We start from the raw sequence: 23,079 nt of genomic DNA on the forward strand, positions 1-23,079 counted from the left end.
GTTGTACTCTGACCTGTTTGATTTCCCAGCCTAGTGCCAAAAAATGGTGGCCCACAGCCACAGCCAATCCTCACTTATTTTTGTCTTATTTGGGACAAATAAGTTCACATAATGGGTTACTTCTCTTTATTATTTAAAAATATACACATCAAAAAAGCAGGCATGGGAGATGGCAAAATGAAGCTTTCCAGAGGAAAGTTGCAGCTGTTAGAGATCGTGCCCACAGGCCGTCCCTGCAACCTCTCTTCTCAGAGGAGTGCCCTTTCATGCCCATGGTCTAAAGGCACTAGCCAAAAGTCACTGTCTGTTTACTTCACCACTTCCCAGGAGAATGGGTCTCAGGATTCCCACCAGGTTTGCTCAAATGGATTTTCACCCCTGGAACCCTGGGCTAGAGTCACCTTTAATGAGCAACAGGCTCTCCCCTGGGGTAGGGAGACTGCAGTAACCTCCCTGGGTACTATCCTTGTTAGCAATAGGCAACAATGCACCATGCTTTTTTTTTTTTGAATGTCATTAAAATCTACTTTTGAAATGTGTATTTACTGCATCCAGAGGAACCTACACGAAGGATGTCAAACACTGAGGCCTTCTTTTGCCAGGGCCATCCTCAGTGCCTGTGTGGTTCCACAGATAATGGTTAGAACCTAGTTCCCTGAAGATCACACAATTTTTATGAAAAGATAACCCGCTGCTTTAGTTTCCCCTGGCATTATTCCCAGCTTTTCTTTCAGAGATAAGCGCTTCTAATGAGAAAATCTTTTTCTGTTTCTCTTCAGGAGTCCATTTGCCCTATTCTGCCTTATATTGACTGGCCTTCATCCCAGTTTGAGTAAGCTTCTTAAATGCAGGACTTGCATATTCCTCATAGTGAATACAAGGTACTGGATAAAAAGTGCTGGCAAAGGGCAATGTAGTTCCTTCTATAGGGGGGCCTATCCCCAGTCTTCTTCCATCTATCCTATTTCCTTTCCCCCGATCTTTACAGACCTCCCCATAACCCCAATCATATCCTCCTTTTTGGTCTTTCTGACTCCCAGTACACATTTCTTTCTCCTCTTTGAAGACAAGGCACATGTTTAGTCAAATGGCAGGGTGTTTTGTAGGCACCTAATTATTGACTCCTAATCCTGAAGGGTTGCTTCTTTAGAAATAGTACTTCAGCCAGGGTATTTTGTACCAGGTCCTTTTCGCTACAAATTGTGCTGGCTGCTCATTCTTCCATTGCAGAAACCTCTGTGCCCACTGATTGTTTCAAAGGCAGAGAATCTGGAGTAAAAAAGAAAAGACTCTCAATAATCAGATTCTAAGAGAAGGTATGCTCTCTGCAAAGACAAAGGGCCCTTATCAGACCGCCAGGTGGTATACCATTTTAACAAGAAAAGTGTGTTCAGTCATTTTCAATTCACAAAGAGATGAAGCACTGGTGGGTTCCCCCATGGAGCATTGGTGCATATAGGCAGTAGAATGAAAGGACTGTATAGGCTATCAAACTGAGTATCAAACTCCCACAGGTGGTGGGTATCAGAGATCTCTGTTTTCAGAACAACTACTAAGATCTTGCTTGAGAAAAAATATATGATCAGCAGAGTATACTTTCACAAATCATTAACAGGTGTAGTAAAAGGCTTAACTATATCTCTCATCCTTTTTTGCTCTTTTGGGTGGAGAACCACAATATCACTCAAAGATGTTAGGATCACTTCTACAGTTTAGTTTTTGACATGATAAAGTAGGTTTGGTACGTGTTCACATCTCCCACAATCCCTTGTGCGCACATCTCATGTATCACTTAACTCAATATATTTCAATTGTTTGTTGGCAAGTCATCTCTCCCAGTAAAATGTTTCACTGAGTAGGTTAGGTTAGTTCAACAAGATTTATTGAATATCTTTTCTGTCCTAAGTACTTTTGCCAGGTGTTGGAGATACAAATGTCTCTGATTTTGAGAAGGTTATATCTAGTGGGAAAGACAGATTTTTCAGTACTATGATAAGTGCAAAGATAGAGGTATGTATAAGTTGCCTTGAGCTCAGAGAGCAGTCCGACAGGACAAAGAAAGATTCCTCAAATTGACTACTGACCTGAATCTTGAAGAGTGAATAGGAATTAGATAATAAGGCAGTTTCAGGAGAGGTGCTGTCTGAAGTGCAGGTGCTGTGGGTTGCTCTGTGACCAGGTTTAGGAATCAAAGGCAGAGAGTACAGATTACTGTTCCAAGAAGATTTAGGAACAATAAAAATGATGTCGTGGAATAGTTTGTTGAATACCTACCTTGTCTTGCACAGTGTGTTGGTCAGAGGGAAGCCCTATGAGGTCTTGATGTTTGTTGTCATAGATATTTAGTTCCATTGACTAAAAAGTGTTTCATTTCTCAAGCTCAATAAAAGTAGACTTTTACATTTAAGTCCATTTTTTGACAGTCATTATTCAAGAATATGTTAGAGTTCTTTTAAAGAAATACATGAGTAACTTTATAGGTGTTTGAAACACAAGTGTTTAAAAAAAAAACAAATGATGAAATGCACCTCTCTCCTACCCTGAATTTTCAATACTTGGAAAAACAGAAAAATGTAAATTATAACTGTATCTTAAAAAATAGCCCAAACCTATGATTAACAAGATATTAAGATTTTTTAAAGATCTACTTTCCTATATCTCTTGATGATTCTCATGGAAGAAAAGGTGTCTTACCTCCTCTGACCCTCCAGTTTTAAAAATAACTGCACTACTATACATGTAATAGAGGTCAGCTGGCTATCAACCAACAGGTGGAAAAATTATAATTTGAAGGGAAGACCTTATGTATGATTGATGGAACCTGCAGAAAAGGATATACCATGGGATATAATCGCCTGAGAGATTCTATACGGAAGTCATGAAGTCTGAGGTCTCATTAGTTATATCCCTTTATTTAAAGAAAGTGTGGATTTATGAGAAATGAAATGTTTTTTCCTTCCTCAAACAATGTTTTTAGGCTGTCTACTAAGGAATATTGCTATCATTGTTCTTTCTTCTAATGAGACTAACCATTTAAATACCTGGTTTGACTTGTATTTCTGATTACTGACTGTGGTCATTCAGAAACTTGTCAAATTTTTCATCACATCACCAGTGACCTCAGGCTAGTCAATCTCTCAGGGTTAGAACAAAAGGATTTTCTTAAATGCGTACCTGAAAATATTTAGTAAGTATACCACATAAAAATCAGGAAAAGGCCAACTTTAAAAATTATTTTTCAAAATCAGTTTGAATCAATCTCTGATGCAATAAATACAAAAATTTCTATACAAATTCTACATCACCCTTTCCCTAAAAATCTTCTCAATTAAGAATGAATATTATTGAGTCCTGGCTGGTGTAGCTCAGTGGATTGAGTGTGGGCCTGCAAACCAGAGGATCGCGGTTCGATTCCCAGTCAGGGCACATGCTTGGGTTGCAGTCCAGTTCCCAGCAGGGGACACATGAAAGGCAACCATACATTGGTATTTCTCTCCCTCTCTCCTTCCCTTCCCCTCTAAAGATAAATAAATAAAATCTTTTAAAAAAGAATGAATATTATTGAGTTCCTCTACGTTCCCTATAGTAAGCTTTATACCATGATTAACTAAATAGAAACAAGAACAAACAACCAGCACAAACTATTTCCAGTCCCCAAGAATTTTCTCTAATGTTCATATTGGTAAAAAACTATGGTACATTTCTCAGCTCTTTAACTTTCCTAAACATTTTTAAGCTAAACATGTGAATAAAATGATTTACATATTGTTAGAAGCTACAGAACTAAAGCAGCACCAAATACTCAAAGGAGACTAATAAGCAAATCTGTGTGGCATTTTGGATAAACAAGGAAAAGATCAGTTTCAGTTTCTTCTTCTTAATTCCTTAAGTAACTTAGTAGTTATTTTTTTCCTTCAGTGTTTCTGGTTACCCAGTTCAGTGTCTTAAACAACCAATTTAATTAAAAAACAAAATTTATTATAAAACTTTCCCTCCAAAAGCTATTTATGGACACCTTTTCAGATCATCAGGTTTGCATCTGTTCTGTTTTGGATTTATTTTCACATTTGGGCTCAGGCATTTGTTGCACACTTACTGTGTTCACCTGGTAATCAGCACTAATCAATGTCATTTAGCCGCATACATTTTTTTAGAACCAGGAATTAGCAAGTGACCAATCATTTAAACAATATAAATGTTTTCTAAATGTGTCATCAACACACACACACACACACACACACCAGTCATTCCTGCAGCCACAGTAAAAAAATGCATATATGTACTGGTAAACCACTGTCAGAACAACCACTCTCTTTTGCTACCCCAGAAATACTAAACAACATTTTCTTTTTAAAATTTCTACATCATCAGATTAAATGAAAAAACTACCTAGTAAAGACTATCATAAAACAATGTATGACCAATGAAATTCTGAGTCTCTTGAGCTAATAATGTGGAGGTGAAAACAATGTCAGCTAGGGAAAGCAGAATGTTGTGGTAGCAAAGTACAGTAGAAGGAAAGGAACTGGAAGGATGTCAACAAGAGATCTTGAAAAGCCATTTCATCCATTTGGCCCTCACCTGAACTGTAAGTTTTAGACAAGAATCTGAAAAAACCTCTTTTTAGATTCTTGTTTGAAACATCTGTTTCAGTCAAAATGCAATTTCTAATAAGAAAAAAAGACGAGTAAATCTTTCCTATGAATAAACAGAACTAAAGAAAAAGAAAGCAGATGAATACATACATGGAGATAATTCGGATCACTAAAACAAAAAACTGAAGGCAAAATACTGATCCTTTTTAGAAAAAATGCTGGAATAGCAAATCACATAAACTATCACATTTAGTGGGTGTAATATAGGCAGAAATGGGGAGGAAAAGACTTGCGTTATGCTTTGCGCATTATGCCCAATATTGCTGTATACATTTTCACTAATCAACAGAATTAGCAATGAAAGGAGCCCATGCCTTCCCCATTAACTGTGATACATGAATATTTTCCCTTTCAGCCTGAGATTGAAAGTAAACTCACAGAGATCAAAACAAAGTGTATATAATCCTACCTATGTTGCCAATGCTGAGAATTCCAAAAATAATGGATGTTGTGTAAGAGCAAAACTAGGCAAGTTTGTTATCTTCTAGATAAATAATTTGGTTCACATCTTGAGACTTGCAGTCATTTTGAAAGGACATTTAATTGTAAGGTACATTTAATTGAAGTATATTTAATTATGAGGCTGAAGTGCTCATTTCGTTTCCCTTTCCTTACTTACCTTCCCAAACGTATGACTGCAGACAAAGCCTTAAAGAAAATAAAGTCGAGGTATCTGTTTACAGATGATGAGACTTAGTGTCTGGCCTGGATTTCAAAGATGCCAATATAATGTGGATTGTATAGAAATTTTAAAGCAATTTTAAAAATATATGCTTATTGCAGAAATTTTGGAAAATACAGAAAAAGTACAAAGATGTAGAGAAAAAACACTCCCCATTAGGTTAACAGAGGCTACCACCATTTACCTTTTAGTTGGGCTTTACCCTGTATTCCTCTATTACCTTGGTATCAAGGTTTAGTAATTTTATATGCCATGAATATTTCCATCGGTAATTAAATACTTGGCTGTTTTAAAGTGCCTCCATAGGATCTCATTTTGTAGTAATGTTGTAATTTATTGAGGTGGGTTTTTTGAGGTGTTTCTTTTGACAAAATAAATGTTATTTATAAGGACAAAATAATTACATTATATTCATTTATTTACAGCAACATTCAACATCAGAACAGTAAAATGACCTTAATATGTACAGGGTGGGGCAAAAGTAGTTTACAGTTGTTCATACTGAAAATAATACAATAATAAAAATACTAGAATGAATTGTTTTGCATGCTCACAACTGCATCCCTACATTTGCCTCACCGTGTACTCTAGAAAATATATGAGCCTAGAACTGTATCCAGCCAAGCTGTCCTTCAAATTTAGACTACACACAAAGTTTTGAATATTATTGAGGTGTTTTTTTATCAACTGTAAAATACGGAGCTACTACTTATTACAACGGACTTCTTAAATCCGCGCAAGAGACTTGGTCACTGAAAACATGGTAAAAACAAAAACATTAATGGAAGAAAAATAAGTAACAGATCAAGTAGAGGCAAAATAATAGGGTTAAGCAAATCACATGATTTATTCTCGACTTCAGGACAAGAGTCGCCCATCACGTTTCTCACTTAACGTTTATATTTGCACCTTGGAGATTTATTTTAGAGAAACTCGCGGTTTTATAACCCAAGCAAATACTCCAATCACGTCGTCTTTTAAATGCTCCGATCCCCTTCAGAGGGCTTCTGATAGAACAAATACCCGCCCAGCGACGAGGCCACCAGAAAGATCCACTACGGTGGCTGACTAGGGTGGTCCGGGCCGGGTGGCTCAGACCCGTTACCTAGGGCTGCCCTAGCCTAGACAACCAGAGGCCCAGGTAGGTAGGTGCGAAGAGAACTTTATGAGAAAGCACAGTACATCAAGAGCTTACGCGCCCGTACCTTCTAGCCCCAGCGCCCGGCCTGCGCATGCGCTATGGTAGCTCCACGCTCTAGGGCTAAGGCCCCTTTTTCGTCACAGGGAAGATGAGCAGCGTGCGTCCACCCTTTCCCACCTCCTTCTATCCTCTCCTCCCTTCTCCCCTTGTCCCTCAGTCCTCTCCCTCCTTCCTGTCCCCCTCCGAGTCTGGTGTCCCCAGTCCACTGCAGCTTCCGGTCAATGGCCGACTGCGGAAGGGTGTCCCGCCTCTTCCGCTTGTATTTAGGAGGTCGCGGCGGCAGCCGCGCCTGCGCGTCTACTGCCAGGGTCAGCAGGCGGGTCCCTTGGGCAGTCCACCTGAGTGTCGCGGAGCCGTGTCCGAGGGGACCATGGCGATGAACTACAACGCGAAGGATGAAGTGGATGGTGGGCCCCCGTGTGCTCCTGGGGGCACCGCTAAGAACAGAAGACCGGATAATACGGCCTTCAAACAGCAACGACTCCCGGCTTGGCAGCCCATACTCACGGCGGGCACGGTACTACCTACCTTCTTCATCATCGGTCTCATTTTCATCCCCATTGGCATCGGCATCTTCGTCACCTCCAACAATATCCGCGAGATCGAGGTGAGGTGGGCGAGTGGCGGTGGGAATTGGCCTTGCTTGGGGGAGCGGGATCGTCCCGGCCTGCTCCACTCGCTCCTCAGCTATCAGGAGGTCGACCCACGGTCCTCACCTCCCCGACACCTCCCCGCTTTTGCTAAGTTTCTTCTTTCCTTCTGTGGGTTTTCTGAATTTGCGGTTTACACGATTAGAGGCGGAATGAATGTTTAACGCAGAGGGTGGGTCAGATGAACGCCCTTTTAATGGGCAGTTTATGTGGCTCCGTGGTGTTTTGTTTCGTTTTGTTTTTCCTCCTGCGAAGGTTAGGAGAGGGAGAAAGAAGTGGAAAAAATAGTTATGTCTAGGTACTACTCCAGGAGAATTGACGTGGTCAGAATGTCATTACTTGTGTGGGGCTTATCCTAGGAGATTCAGCCATTGTTAGGTAAAGGACCCAGAGCCGTGGAGCTTTTGGTGATTTTTATCTAAAGAGGTTGTCATGTGTTACCACATATTAGGGCAAGTGACCGACGTGTGCACAGTACCTTTTATTTGGAGATAATTGATGCTTGTAGTTGTAGGGCATGATACAGGTTAAAGGTAACCTGAAACTTCAATTCCGGTTTTGCTTTTAGGCTCTGTTTATTAATAACAATGCCCTACATTCGCCCTAGTTTTTCTTTTCCCCTCGATTTTAACCTTAAAAAAGTCAATAATCAGAATAAACCATACGCTGTTTACTAAACATTTTACTAATATAAGACATTTTAGAGAAACTTGGGGAATCATCTTGAATTGTCAAAGCAGCAATCAGTATATTCATCCATCTGCAGTAATGAAGATAGTTTGATAATAGAATGTAAGTACTGGGTATAGATGTCCAGTATTAAACATCTGCTAATCTCTTTCCTTGACTATCTGAGGGTATTTTTTATCTGTTTAAAGGGCAGTAACTGGTGCCAAGTTCTCTTGGTTTCTTCTCTTCTATCAGGTTATTATCATTTTTTCTCCTCTAATTTTATACATGTGATTTAACGGGGCTCTCAGGGTAATTTTAACTACAGGAATAGGCATAAGATACCTGTTTTCTAGTTTAATTTGGAGTGCTACCTCTGAAAGCAAAATTAGTATGTCTATAATTGTACGGTGCTCACTTCTATGTTAATAATAGTAATAAAAATAGAATCTATAGGATAGTTTTTAGTAAAAAAGATTATAGGATAATCTTTTACTAAAAATTTACTTTCATTTTACTAACTAGAGAAAGTGTCACAGGTTTTTTTTAAGCATGTATTTTTATTTGTTTTATTGTTGCTATCTCCCTAATAGTCCTTCAAATGTAGTACTTGTTCTCCCAGCTACACTAGGATCAGACATATTGGTGAAGAGGTATATTTATTGAAAGAACCATGGGCTCTGGGTTGGGGCAGCCAGGGCTGGGTTTAAATTCAGCTCACTTTCTTGGAATACTTAATCTCTCCGATCCTCAAGTTTCCTTATCTGCAAAATACATAAAAAATGCCTATTTAGGCACGACTTCTTGACCCTACTCTGTGGACCAGGGAACCTTGCCCAGGCACGCAAACCCCAATAAAGCTCTATACTGCCTGAAAAAAAATGCCTATTTAAAATGTGGGAATTAGAAAAAGTGTAGATAAGTTTCTTGGAATTAAGTTTGTATAATAAACAGCTACTGTTACCATGATGATTCCTAATCAGGAGATGACAAATGGAGCCAGAGAGGTTGGCATTCACTAGTAAGCTAGAAGAATATTGTAAAGTTGAGGCAGAAACCCAACCCAGATATCTTTATTCCCAACCTTAAGCTTTTATGCTACATGAATATTCTTACCGCAGTGTTAGGAGTTAAGAAGAAAATTAATGTTAGAAATTTGAGTATCTTATTTAAACTTAAGATATTAAGATGAGTAGCGATAATTTGCAATTTTTAAAAAGAGATTTTATTTTTATATTTATTTTTAGAGAGAGGGGAAGGGAGGGAGAAAGAGAGGGAGAGAAATATCAATGTATAGTTGCTTTTTACACCCTCTGCCCCACCGGAGACCTGACCTGCAACCCAGGCATGTGCGGTGAGTGGAAATCAAACCAGTGACCCTTTGGTTCACAGGCCGGCACTCAATCCACTGAACCACACCAGCCAGAGCAGTGATTTATAATTTTGTAAGAGGATATTTATTATCAATACTAAACTTATGTTAATATTTACTCTTCTGTGAAAATAAATATTTACTTTCTTTAAAGCTTTGGGTTTTGAAATAAAATAAGGCTCTTCGCCATCACACTAAGTAGTTGGTGAAATGGAAATTTCCTTTTCTTGCCATATAATAGGTTTTTTACTTTTTAAAAAAATTATTTAATTGTTTTCAAGTACAGTTTCTTAAATAGTTCTCATGTATATGCTTCTGATTTCAAGCAGCCTGAAGAGCCTGTTGCAGCTTAGTCTGGTTTAAAGGGCACTGAAGTTAAAAGTCAAGCAAGGCCTTAGAGTTGAAGTTGTAACTCTCTTAGTCATTATAGGCATATTTTTGCATCTCAGTTGTTTTACTTGAAGAACCAAAAAACTAGGTTCAGAAACTAGGTGATGTCTAAGATGATGTTTACCTCTAAAATTGTATGACTTCCAACTTTAATGTGATTTTTAAAAAATGCTACATATCCAAATTGTATCACCTTTGGAACTAGAGGACTGATAAGGAATTTTATAATCTACACTAACATAAGTTGTGCCAATAGAATAATTTTTTTCAATTGGCTGTATATATGTAGAGCATTGGTTGTGAATTGAGTCCAGAGTTTATTATGGGACAAACCTAGGGAGCTTTCCCAAACACATGCTTGCTTCTGCCTACTCTCTACCCTTTGTGAGGCACTATGGTAGTTTAGTTTAAAATAGTGTTGAAGGTCATTTAAAGTAAACCAGAAGTTCTTACTAACATATTCTTTTATACTATAGTTTGCTCACACCTCTTAGTTTATTTTCTTATTTTTGAAAAAAAACTTTATTCTCACCTGAGGACATGCTCGTTGGATTTAGAGAGAAAGGAAGGGAGAGCTGAGAGAGAGAGGGGGAGAGAGGGAGAGGAGGGAGAGAGAGAGAGAGAGAGGGAGAGAGAGAGAGAGAGAGAGAGGGAGAGAGAAAGAGAGAAAGAAAAAGAAAGAAAAAGTAAGAAAAAGAAACATGGATATGGAGAGAAATATCTAATAGGCTGCCTCCTGTCCCTGTCCACTTAGGGAGCGAACCGAAACCTAGGCACCTGCCCTGACTGGGGATTAAACCCAAATCCTTTGCAACATCATGGATGGAACTGGAAAGCATTATGCTGAATGAAATAAGCCAGGTGGTGAAAGACAAATACCATATGATCTCACCTTTAACAGGAACCTAAACAACAAAACAAACAAGCAAAATATAACCAAAGACACTGAAATAGAGATTAGGCTGACAGTGACCAGAGGGGAGAGGGGAGGGAATTTCAGGGGAAAAAGGGGAAGGGTTTGCAGGAACAAATATAAAGGACACATGGACAAAAAAACTAAGGAGGGTAGAAATGGGAGGGAGGTGGGGTTGGGCTGGGATGGGAGTAAAAGACAGAAAAGTGTACTTGAGCAAAAATTAAAATAAATAAATTAAAAAAATAAAAAAACAGGAAAAAATAAATAAAAAATAAAAATGCAAAGAAAGGAGCTAAAAGTGAGGCTGTCACATGATGAATTATGAAAAACAATGTATCACTGGGAGGCTATGAATGAAAAACAGGGACTAGAGGACAATGTAGACTGCAGAAAACTTCCTTGCAAACTGGGAAATGTAATTACATAATTAAAATAAAGAAATGTCAATGAAAAAAATTTAGATTATTAAATCTTCCTTTTTAATTAAAAAAAAAAACAAACCCTGAATCCTTTTGTTGTATGGGAGGATGCTCTACCCAGCCAGGGCCAGTGAGGTGTTCTTAAGTTTTCAAATAACAGTTTATAGTTTAATGGTTAGAAATGAATGAAGATACTTTCAGAGTAATTAAAAACGAAACATTTACTTGAGATTAATATTGCCAAAAATGTTCAGAATATATTTTTATTTAATTTAGCATCCCCATGTTTGAGAGAGAAACCCCAAGTCTCATTTTCTTCACTTTATATTTAATCCTGATTATTTTGTTTCCCATTTTTTTATTGTATTTTTTTCCCCAACCATTTATTGCTCTTATGTCCTTTTCCACCTCCACCCAACTCCTCTCCCCCAACAAGCACCATGTTGTTGTCCAAGTCCATGAATCCTTTTTCTTTCCCTTGTTTTTGAGAAAAATATAGTTTTACCTATTGTTTTTACTCCTGTGCAGCTTGGATTCTTAGATTCTAAGATTGTTAAGGGGATTTGATTTCTCTTCTTCACTTAGTATTCTTTGTCTATACTTAGCTTATAGCTAAGATTCCAGGGAGTATAAGTTGCATTGTAGATTGTGAAAGATTAAGCACTTTATGTTAAGAAGTTTAAAGATCTTAGTATTCAAGTGAATTACAGTTGCTTAGCAGCCCACTCTGGGAAATTAAGAGGTTTGTGATGGTAGTGTTTTGTTACTCAGATAACTGTAGTACTTAGAGGAAGGCACTGAAGTAAATAGGGCCATCCAGACCAGTTTGTGAGGCCCAGGAACTGAGAATGGTTTTACAGATGAACATTTACCATTGATTTGATGATAGGGAACATTAAGTTTGAATGCCTGTTATGCATAATGTATAATAATACATTTAAATAATTTAATTCTTATTAGTAGACCTGTGTTACCAGAAAATTGTACACAATTGTTACTATATTTTGAATTTCATCAATAAAAATTGGTGCAGATTTGTTTTCTCTCGTTTATATAACAGCCTACATATGACAAGGGACCTCCCCCCAAAATACAGAATTTATTTATACAGAATTGTGTATTTATTTTTACATATTTAAACTTGTCACTTTCAAAATACTCTCCGTTGATACAATACTCCTATCAAGACTTTTTTCCCACTGCTTAAAACAGTTTTTAAATTTGGATTTTGATGCCTTTTAGTGCTTCTGCAGTTTTTTGTTTCCCCTCTTCCACATTAGCAAAACATTTCCCTTTGAAGACATTTTTCATGGGAGAAACAAAAAACGGTCACTGGGCAAGGGGAGATTGGGTGAATAGGGTGAGTGGGGCATTGGGGTTATGCCATTTTTGGTCAAAAACTGCTGAACACTTAACGTGGTGTAGGCAGGTGCGCTCATAGATCACCCATCATGAAATCGGCAAACTCATTGAAAGAGTCTTCAAAAAAAAAAATTCACTGAAGCTGAATGTAGCCTTTCACAAAGCCAGCTGGTGCACAGATACAGATGGGTTCCCAGAACACTCACCTAGTGGGGAAACCTGCACTACAAGAGGCCCAGCCTCCAGAAAATAATTACATTTTTGGGGGGGGACATCACCCCTTGTATTATCCTCAGCCTTGCCTCTTGGTTTGTAAAGCCTAAAATACTTTCTGACCCTTTACAAAAAAGAATTTCCTGCTCTCGACATCAAATTTTAAGAAATATGCTGGCAAATTTAGCATTTATTACAAAAACAGCAGTATTTAATTTATATGTTCTAATGCTCAATAACCTTTCAGTTAGGTATAATGATCCCTGATAATTGCTTGTGTCCTACCTTCTTTGTACAAATTTAATAGATACAAAATACCTTAGCTAAATTTACCATTAATCTTGGCTCAGGTGACTTCTTTCTTCCTTTCTTTGTCACAGTCAGATAAAGTTCAGGCAACCTAAAGAAAATTGCTTTTGAAAGTTTTATTTAGGTTAGCTTTTGTCTTCCTTAGAGCCTTTAGAAAGGACTACTGATAAGTCCTTTTTTTCTTAATCCTCATCCAAGGTTATGTTTTTATAGAGTTTAGAAAGAGAGGAAGGGAAGGAGAGAGAGAAACATCCATGTGAGAGAGAAACATCCATGTGAGAGAGAAACATCGATCAGTTGCCTACTGCAGGCACCCTGACCAGGGAATAAAACCACAACCTACGAATGTGCCCTGCCCAGGAATTGAACCTGTATGTTTTTGGTGTATAGGATGATGCTCCAACCAACTGAGCCACCAGGCCAGGGCAACTCCTGATAAATTCTTTGGTGTGGAATGATCAGTTCAAAGGAATCCTTAAAATGCTGTCTAATTAATACTTAAAATGATTTACCTTATTACTCAGCATTTTGTTGAGTGACCTGTTTAGGTCTTATATTGATTTCCTTTACAGATTTACATTCAAAAATGGAAGTTTTCCAGTCCTTACACAGTATAAAAATTGTGTGTCCTTCAAATTTCTCCTTTACCACCATATTAAATTCAGTCTGTTTCTTAGGAATAGGTTAGGAACAGGATGTGTTTTTAGGATTACCAAGAAGAAATGCCAGTTTGACTTAGGGGAACAATTGCAGTGGTAGCAAACAAAGCTGAGAAATATGATAACCCTTAAACTAACCTACTCATGTACATCTGTTGTTCAGTTTTCCTCTGGTTCTTTGTGTTTTCTACTTAAGCAAATGGGCAGGTTTCCAATCTACTGTATTTTGCACTGTGTCCTGTATGCTTTTGGCATTAATAAGTATTAATTTTTTTACATAAGGGAGTTTCTCTCCCTCCTGGTAGCCTCTTTCTTTCACTGATAAGTCATGAAGTATTATCTCTAGTATAAATTTTTTTTTCTCCCTATCTTTATTAAGGTATAGTTGTCGTCGTCCACCCCCCNCAGTCTGTTTCTTAGGAATAGGTTAGGAACAGGATGTGTTTTTAGGATTACCAAGAAGAAATGCCAGTTTGACTTAGGGGAACAATTGCAGTGGTAGCAAACAAAGCTGAGAAATATGATAACCCTTAAACTAACCTACTCATGTACATCTGTTGTTCAGTTTTCCTCTGGTTCTTTGTGTTTTCTACTTAAGCAAATGGGCAGGTTTCCAATCTACTGTATTTTGCACTGTGTCCTGTATGCTTTTGGCATTAATAAGTATTAATTTTTTTACATAAGGGAACTGTAGTTTCTCTCCCTCCTGGTAGCCTCTTTCTTTCACTGATAAGTCATGAAGTATTATCTCTAGTATAAATTTTTTTTTCTCCTTATCTTTATTAAGGTATAGTTGTCGTCGTCCACCCCCCCCCCGCCCCACCGCCCTTTTTGTTGTGAGAACACTTAAGCTGTACTCTCTTATAAAAAGGCAGGAGATAACAGTTGGTGAGGGTGTAGAGAAAAGGTAATCCTTGTGGAATGCATATTGATACAGCCATTAGTGAAAACAATATAGAGGTTTTTCAAAAAATTAAAAACCAGAACTACCATATGATTCAGAAATCCCACTGCACTTTGTTTTTATGCCCAACAGATTTACCACCTGGGCATCAATCAGGTCAGACTACCCTTGAATTTTAGCCGATGAAGGATATTGTAGTTTTTTATGGTAAAGACTCATACTGATTTAAATTTATCAGGAGTTTTAATCAACATTGGACGTTTTCTATATGCAAAGTCCTATTGTGGGCATAGCGGACGATAGACAGGGTCTCTTTTTTTTCTGAAGCAGAGAGCTTTTCTTAAGCAGCCTGGAATCTTTTGAGGGAGATGAATCAGACACATAAAAACTAAACATTGCTAGGTGACTGGCATAGACAGAAAAGGCCTCAGAAGTTCAAAGGAAGACAAGATCACATCTCTCTTTAATGATCGTGGAAAACTGAGATGGAAGTGGGCTGGAGCTGGAACTTGAATCAGTAAATAGCAGTACTAAAGAACATTTCAAGAGAGGTTCACATGCACAAAGATAGAGTGGTGGGCAATCAAAAGGTGTATAGAGAAAATGGGAGCAAAGGCAAATCACCTGGTGCCAGGTGATGGATAGACTTGTATTTGATAGTGAATATATTACACTGGAAAGTAACGTGATTGACACTGTGTATAAGTTAGGATTGGGTTTGGCAGTGAGTAAGGTTTTCATTCTCCTGTGAAATCTCTTAGAAATGCAGTCCCTGGCTAGTATGGAGGCTCTGTTTACTGAATTCACACTCTGTCTAGTTTATTGCTCTATCCTTCATAGGCTTCGCTTCGTGCTCACAGTCCGGAATGGAAGCTAGAGTTCTAATTGTCACAGCCTTTTCCAGGTTACCACCTGAAACGAAGGGATGTGTGGAAGAAGGGATGAAAAACAAATGAATAAAGGCCTTTTAAAGGAGGTTCTTGGAAGTGGTCACGTACTACCTCCACTTGGTAACAGGCCACATTAGCTGTAAGGGAGGATGAGAAATGTGGTCTTCATTCTGATAACAAGGTTTTCAGCTAGTGGTTGAGAGTTATATACTGTGGAAGAAGGGTGGCATAGAAATTGGGGTGAGGGGCTGACAGTCTCTGCAGCACCGGGCTATATATAGGAAGATTTATTTGGTGTTAATGTCAGGTTGGCTGGATGGGAGCTGAGTCATCTAGATGTCAGAGTCTAGTAGTTTAGACATTGAATAATGATTATATTTTTATAATGACTGAATAATGATTATAGTATTGAGTTGAACTTGATTTCATGGTGAAAACCATTATGTGTTGTTTTGTGTATGAAAAGGTATAGGGCTTTGGTGATAAGGTTTTTAAAAAATTAGAGAAGGAATATTCTCTCTTATTTTTTTCAGCCTGTCTTTTTTCTTTCTTTGTTCAGCATATAAATGTGTTCCAGTTTCCTTCCTTAAAAAAAGATAACATCCTATTTTGATTCTATTTAATAATAAAAATTTAATAATGACCAGTATTATTTGAGTATTTAGTTTGCTAAGAATTTTACATATGTCATTTGATACAGTGACACCTATAAAAGTAATGTTGTTATTCTCTCCGTTTTGTTTTGGGGGGGGATATTTAATGTGAGAGTAAGTAATTTGCTTAGTAACACAGCTGGGATTCAGATCCTAACACTCTGACCATCTTGTTTTATTTCCTCTAGGGGCTATTCGATATTCTTTTTTCCCACACAATCTGTTTGAAAAGAAAGATGTCCCCACTATTGATAATACCCATCCCCATACCCCATTAACCCCCTAACCCACTGTGTGTTAGACGAAAAGTGCTGTGAGGAACACTAAAGGAAGGGGAATGGGGATGGTTGAAGGGTACTTTATAATGTTACTTTGTTTTTTTATTTTCAATGTAGATTTTTAAAAAAGATTTTATTTATCTACTGTTAGAGGGAAAGGGAGGGAGAAAGAGAGGGAGAGAAACATCGATGTGTGGGAGATACAAGGACTGGTTGCCCTTCACACATCCCCCCAACTGGGGACCTGGCCCACAGGCCCACAACCCAGGCCTGTGTCTTGACCAGGAGCAGAACCAGCCATAGTGAAACCCACCTCTGCCGCCCCCCACCATTCACAGTCTGCTGTTCAATCCACTGAGCCACATCAGCGAGGGTGACTAATACGACCTTTTATTCCTGTAGTCTGTAAGGTCTTTTGTGGTACAAAGAATGCATTCCCATTATATGTAGCCCAGTGGTTGACATCTAATAGGGACTAAGATATTTGAATGAATGAATTAAATTTAATTTGTACAATCAATACATTTTAAAGTAGTTTATTGCAAGTTTATTGCACATTTGAGTATTATTATGGGTCTGAAGGAGTTAGTGAAATTGGCCAAGGAAAATGTTATATACTATAGGATCAAACTTGTATGATATCTATCCATCTGTATGTAAAGGCAAAACAGATTTATAAACAGACTGATGGGCAAGTATTGCAGCAAAAGGAGGGAGCGCATGATTAAAAAATGACATAGAATACCCTGCCCCCAATTTTTAGAACCCCAATATTTTAGTAGGAAGTATTGTTATATCCTTATTAGTTCTTAAACATTTATAAACCATGAACCATCCATCAATTACATAGATTTATAGTTTAATTTCTGAAATTAATTAAAATGTAAGAATGATTATGTGACATTATAGCTTTTAATAGCATTGTTCATCAGTGTACTGAGTAACTTGGCTGTTTAGAGCTCGCGGGCCTATGTTATCTATGGTAATATTTAATTATGAAAATGTTTTTTAACATTATTTATTTTTACTTGATTTTTAAAAACAATATAATGTACTTTCTCCTCTTCCTTTTAAAAAACTGGCACGAGCTCTCTAAGTTTTATATGTAGTGGAAGCAATGAAAGCCAAATTCAAAGATAAAGCCAAATTCAAAGATACTAAGTATATTGTTAAGGAAGATTTGGCAGAACTTGGGGACTGCCAAGTAGTGTCAGAATTTTGAGCTTGCATGCTTGGGACAATGGTGGTACCATTTACAGGTTTCAAAAGACCACAGTTGGGTGTAAGATTAAGGAATTCAAAGAGCCATCATTACTGATTTTTTTAAAGTCAAGTTTTTAGTAAAGCATAACCAAAAAAGAATAACAAATCATGTATGTTATGTGTGTTCTGAAAATTAAGCCATGCATGATTTCACCATTGAGATCACCATGATTTCAAACAGAAATCGTGAGGGTTTGAATTGGAAAGGAAGAAACACAACCAAGTGAATGTACGTAGGAATACAAAAATCGGGCTAGGGGTGGAGGTAAGGTCAGTGACAATTTAGGGAGCGGATGTCACATGATACAAGGCCGCATGAGGCTAATGTCAGAAAGTAGTACCAGAGACAAAGGTAAAACACACTAATATTTGAACATCAGTTGTACAACTATCCAAAACCAATGTGCTTAAATAGGAAACACTGTCTGTTGTCTCACAGTAGAAAACCCTGCTTGATTCATTTTAATTCCTGATATGTTCCTATGAGCCACTTCGTCATCTATTGTGGAGCATAATGAGCAATGCCCTTTTCATCATGTCTGGCCTGAGCAGTTTTATTTCATTTACTTAATTTTATTTTTTTTATTTTTTAAATACTCACTGAACTATGTGTTTATTGACTTGAGAGGGGGAGAGAGGGAGAAAGAGCAAGAGAGAGAAAGAGAAAGAGAAACATCAGTTGGATGCCTCCTGCAGGTGCCCCCACCGTGCCCCAACCAGGACTGAACCTGTAACCTAGGTGCATGCCGTGATGGGATGGAGCTGGCAACATGTTGATATGCAGGACGATGCTTCAACCAAGTGAGCCACCTGGCCAGCATTAGGAAGTTTTTATAACTTGATATCTTAATAAGACTTTTAAGAGGTAAACTAAACCTTGATGTTGGAATTTTTGTTTGTGTGTGTGTAGAAATGAGTTAAATGGCATATACAAAAACTTTATGAAAATTTGTATTATAAAATTTTATTGCAAACTATAAAGGTTAAGATGGTCTTGGGATAATATCTACTTAATGATGAAGTTGTTTAAATATATATTTTAGATGAAAAATATGAACATTTAGTGGTACTGTTTAAAACATCAGCATATCAACTATTGGTGCTAATTTTATTTTAAAATATATTGTCTTTTAAATTGATTTTCATATTTTTAAATAATTGATGTATGTGTATTCAGGATCATGGGAAGGATTATTACCATCTAATGGAAAGAAGAGCACCTTGGGGCCTAGACAGATATGATTCTGTCACTGTTATGGATTCAATTGTGTTCCCCAAAAGATACATTGAAATCCTAAATCCTAGTACCTGCGAATGTGACTTTTTTGGAAATATAGTCATTGCAGATGTGATCAAGTTAGGGTCATTTGGGTAGGCTCCTATCCACTATGGACTGGTGTTTTTTTAAGTATTTTTTATTGATTATGCTATTACAGTTTTCCCAATTTTTCCTCCTTTATCCCCCCTCCCTCCTGCCCCCCAACCCTCCAGCATCCCCCCCCTTAGTTCATGCCCATGGGTCATACATATAAGTTCTTTGAGTTCTCTGTTTCCTATACCATTTTTATCTTCCCCTATCTATTTTATGCCTACTAATTATGCTTCTTCTTCCCTGTACCTTTCCCGCTTCTTTCTTCCTTCCCCCTTCCCACCGAACTCCCTCTGTGTGATGTCCATTTCTCTGATTCTGCCCCTGTTCTGGCTGTTTGCTTAATTTTTGTCTTCGTTGTTTTTCTTTTAGATTCATTTGTTGATAGTTATGGGTTTGTTGTCATTTTATTCATATTCTTTATCTTTTTTCTTAATTAAGTCCCTTTAATGTTTCATATAGTAAGGGCTTTCTTTGATGAACTCCTTTAACTTGATCTTATCTGAGAAGCACTTTATCTGTCCTTCCATTCTTTTTTTTTCTTTTTTAAAATATATTTTATTGATTATGCCATTACAGTTGTTCTAATTCCCTCCTTCATTCCCCTCCACCGTGCACACCCCCTCCCCTACCATTCCCCCCATTTAGTATATGTCCACATGTCTCAAGTTCTTTAGATTCTATATTTCCCCTACTATTCTTTCCCTCCCCCCTGTCTATTTTCTACCTACCGTCTATGCTACTTATTCTCTGTACCTTCCCCCACTTCTCTTCCCACTCCCCTGTTGCTAACCCTCCATGTGTTCTTCATTTCTATGGTTCCACTCCTGATCTAGCTGTCCTCTTATTTTGCTTTTGTTTTAGGTGTAGTTAATAACTGTGTGTTTGCTGTCCTTTCACTGTTTGTATCTTTTATCTTCTTTTTCTTAGATAAGTCCCTTTAACATTTCATATAATAAGGGCTTGGTGATGATGAACTCCTTGAATTTGATCTTATCTGAGAAGCACTTTATCTGCCCTTCCATTCTAAATGAAAGCTTTGCTGGATAGAGCAATCTTGGTTGTAGGTCTTTGGATTTCATGACTTGGAATACTTCTTTCCAGCCCCTTCTTGTCTGTAAGGTCTCTTTTGAGAAATCCACCGACAGTCTGATGGGTACTCCTTTGTAGGTGACTGTCCCCTTATCTCTTGCTGCTTCTAGGATTCTCTCCTTCATTTTAATCTTGGCTAATGTAATTATGATGTGCCTTGGTGTGCTCCTTCTTGGATTCAACTTCTTTGGGACTCTCTTAGCTTCTTGGATTTCCTGGAAGTCTATTTCCTTTGCCAGATTGGGGAAGTTCTCCTTTATTATTTGTTCAAATAAATTTTCCACTTGCTCTTTCTCTTCCCCTTCTGGTACCCTTATAATTCGGATGTTGGGATGTTTAAAGATGTCCTGGAGGTTCCTAAGCCTCTCCTCATTTTTTTGAATTCTTGTTACTTCATATTTTTCTGTTTGGTCATTTTTTTCTTCCTTCTGATCCACTCCCTTGATTTGAGTCCCATTTTCCTCTCCATCACTATTGGTTTCCTGTGCATTTCCCTTCATTTCGATTAGTTTAGCCTTCATTTGTTCCTCTAATTTGTGACTAAAATCGACCAATTCTGTGAGCATCCTGATCACCAGTGTTTTGAACTGTGTATCTGATAGGTTGGCTATTTCCTGGTCGCTTAGAGTTATTGGTTCCAGGGCTTCGAGTTCTTCTGGAGCCATGTTTTGGTCTGTTCGCCCCTGTTATGTATCTGTCCTTCCATTCTAAATGAAAGCTTTGCTGGATATAGTAGTCTTGGATGTAGGTCCTTGCCTTTCATGACTTCAGATACTACTTTCCAGCCTGTAAGGTTTCTTTTGAGAAATCAGCTGATATCCTTATGGGATCTCCTTTGTAGGTAATTGTCTCTTTTTGCTGCTCTTAGGATTTTCTCTTTGTCTTTAACCTTGGTTAACTCATGATGATGTGCCTTGGTGTGTTCCTCTTTGGGTCCAGCTTCTTTGGGACTCTCTGGGCTTCTTGGAAGTCTAATTCCTTTGCCAGATTGGGGAAGTTTCCCTTCATTATTTGTTCAAACATATTTTCAACTTCTTGCTGTTGCTCTTCTTCTGGCACCCCTATAATTTGGATATTGGAACATTTCAGGTTGTCCCAGAGGGTCCTTAGCCTCTCTTCATTTTTTTGGATTGTTTCTCTGTTCTGATCCAGTTGTGTTTATTTCTTCCTTTTGTCCCAAATCATTGCTTTGAGTCTTGATTTCCTTCTTATCACTGTTGGTTCCCTGAATATTTCGCTTTATGTCATTTTAGGTATCTTTCATTTTTCGACCAAGCTCAATCAGTTCTGTGAGCATTTTGATTACCAGGGCTTTAAATTCTCCATCAGATAGGTTAGCACTGTCCTCATCGCTTAGTTCTGAGGTTTTGCTGTGTTCTTTTATTTGGGCCCTATTTCTTTGACTTGGTACACCTGATAAGTTTTAAGGGGCGGGGCCTTAGGTATTCACCCAGGCAGGGCAACCCTCCTTGCTGCACTGCCTGTGTGGAAGGGGTCAGAGAGGGAACAGTGCAGCTCACCTGCTTGTCTCCAGTGCACTTTCCAGCAGACTCTTGTGTCAGACTGGAAGTATCTCCTACCATGGCAACCCCAGCCATAGCTCACAGTCAGCTCTGAGTCTCAGTTTTCCCCTTAAGTGAGTCCCTCCCTCGCAGGCCCCCTGGAGCTTGGCAGTCAGCCCTGCTCCTCACCTACCTGGCTACCTTGTTGCAGTTTTTCTGAGTCTCTTGCTCTGTGAGTCTGCCTTACTTGTCTAGTTGTTCTGGTTGATTTTTTTCTTTGATTCCTTGGTTGTTGGAGTTCCATGCAGATTGATTTTCTGGTGTTTTTGCTTATTTATTTATTTTAGATTGGTTGTTATCCTCCTTTTGGTTGTGAGAGGAAGCGAAGGGTTTCTATCCATGCCTCCATCTATGACTGGTGTTTTTATAAGAAGATACAAGCACAAAAGGAAGATGACCTGAAGACAGAGACAGTGGAGGCAGAGGCTGGGTGAGGCAGCTGTAAGTGGAGGAATGCCAGACTCTGGCAGAAGCTAGGAAGAGGCAAGGTATCTTACCAAGAATCTCAGAGGGAGTGTAGTCGTGATGGCACCTTGAATTCACACTTCTAGCCTCCAACCATGAGAGAATAAATTTCTCTTGTCCTAAGACACACATTTTGTGGTAGTCTGCTACGGTAGCTCTAGGAAGCAGGTATAGTCACATAACGGGTGTTTGGCTTGGGGCAGTCATTTAACCTCTGAATCTCAATTTCCTTTCTGTAATAGATTAAGAACAGTTCTGGCATGGAGTAGACACTTGGGAAGTAATACCAAGCTTTGCTGTTGCTGTCCTTTCTTTAAAGATAGTTTACATTTGTATATTACCTAATTTATTCATTTCTTATCTACAAGTGTGAGATTGAAGCTTACTGGTAGAATTAGAAGTAAAAACCTTGTCTGTGGTTCTCATTCAGACTCTCTAAGTTACAGAAACATACAACAGATTTCACATGGCCTATAGAATTTTATTAACTTGTTCTGTAGCTATAAATGTAGAACTTAGCTGTTGATTTTTTAAAAAGTAATCTTCAAAAATAAAATAACCTAGAGTGACTGAATTTTTAGAAATTCATTCAACTGCTAACTTTTAGGAGTCTCTAAATAATTTAAATATGGGTGTTTATTTCCTCCATGACCTCTATCTGATGAGCATTTTTTGAGGGGAAGTTTTCTACATTGATGTCTTACCTATCTAATGAAAAGGAAGCAGTTAAAATACTTTCCAAAAAGGTGTTCTTGCAGGATACCCTGCTGCCTCATTGTGCCCCTTTTATATCTCGTCTCTCCCTCACAATTTATACTCATCTTTCTTCCTATGAGAGCCTGAGTTATACAGATGACTTAGCTTATGATCATAGTAACCTCTGTGGAAAGCTCAGTGACATTCCTCATTTTTGAGCCTTGGGTAGGAAGCAGCGTAACTTGCATTACTTCCTCTGAGGCAAGAATGTGGACAACTGCTAGCCTTAATAGACTTCTCCTTTTTGCTTAAGATCTCTCAGTGACACAGCAAAGAAATTTGCTGTTGTGGTATCACACCAGTGGCACTAGTATGATTTATAAAACTAAAGTAGCTGCTGTAGTCACCTA

The 23,079-nt window shown here is 38.2% G+C and overlaps 1 protein-coding gene across 1 annotated transcript in view; it reads left to right on the forward strand.

Moving 5' to 3' along the window:
• The first annotated feature begins 6,611 nt into the window (after nt 1-6,611).
• Nucleotides 6,612-23,079, forward strand: part of CDC50A (cell division cycle 50 P4-ATPase accessory subunit A) — a 42,189-nt gene continuing 25,721 nt past the window's right edge. The window contains 3 exon segments of the mRNA XM_037034354.1: nt 6,612-6,722; nt 6,725-6,795; nt 6,797-7,145. Of these exon segments, the coding sequence (XP_036890249.1) occupies nt 6,627-6,722; nt 6,725-6,795; nt 6,797-7,145 (516 nt within the window). The 5' untranslated portion in view covers nt 6,612-6,626.

This window comes from Sturnira hondurensis, unplaced genomic scaffold (genome assembly GCF_014824575.4).
Source record: "Sturnira hondurensis isolate 20B ecotype Veracruz unplaced genomic scaffold, ASM1482457v3 Scaffold0022136, whole genome shotgun sequence".
Taxonomy (NCBI): domain Eukaryota; kingdom Metazoa; phylum Chordata; class Mammalia; order Chiroptera; family Phyllostomidae; genus Sturnira; species Sturnira hondurensis.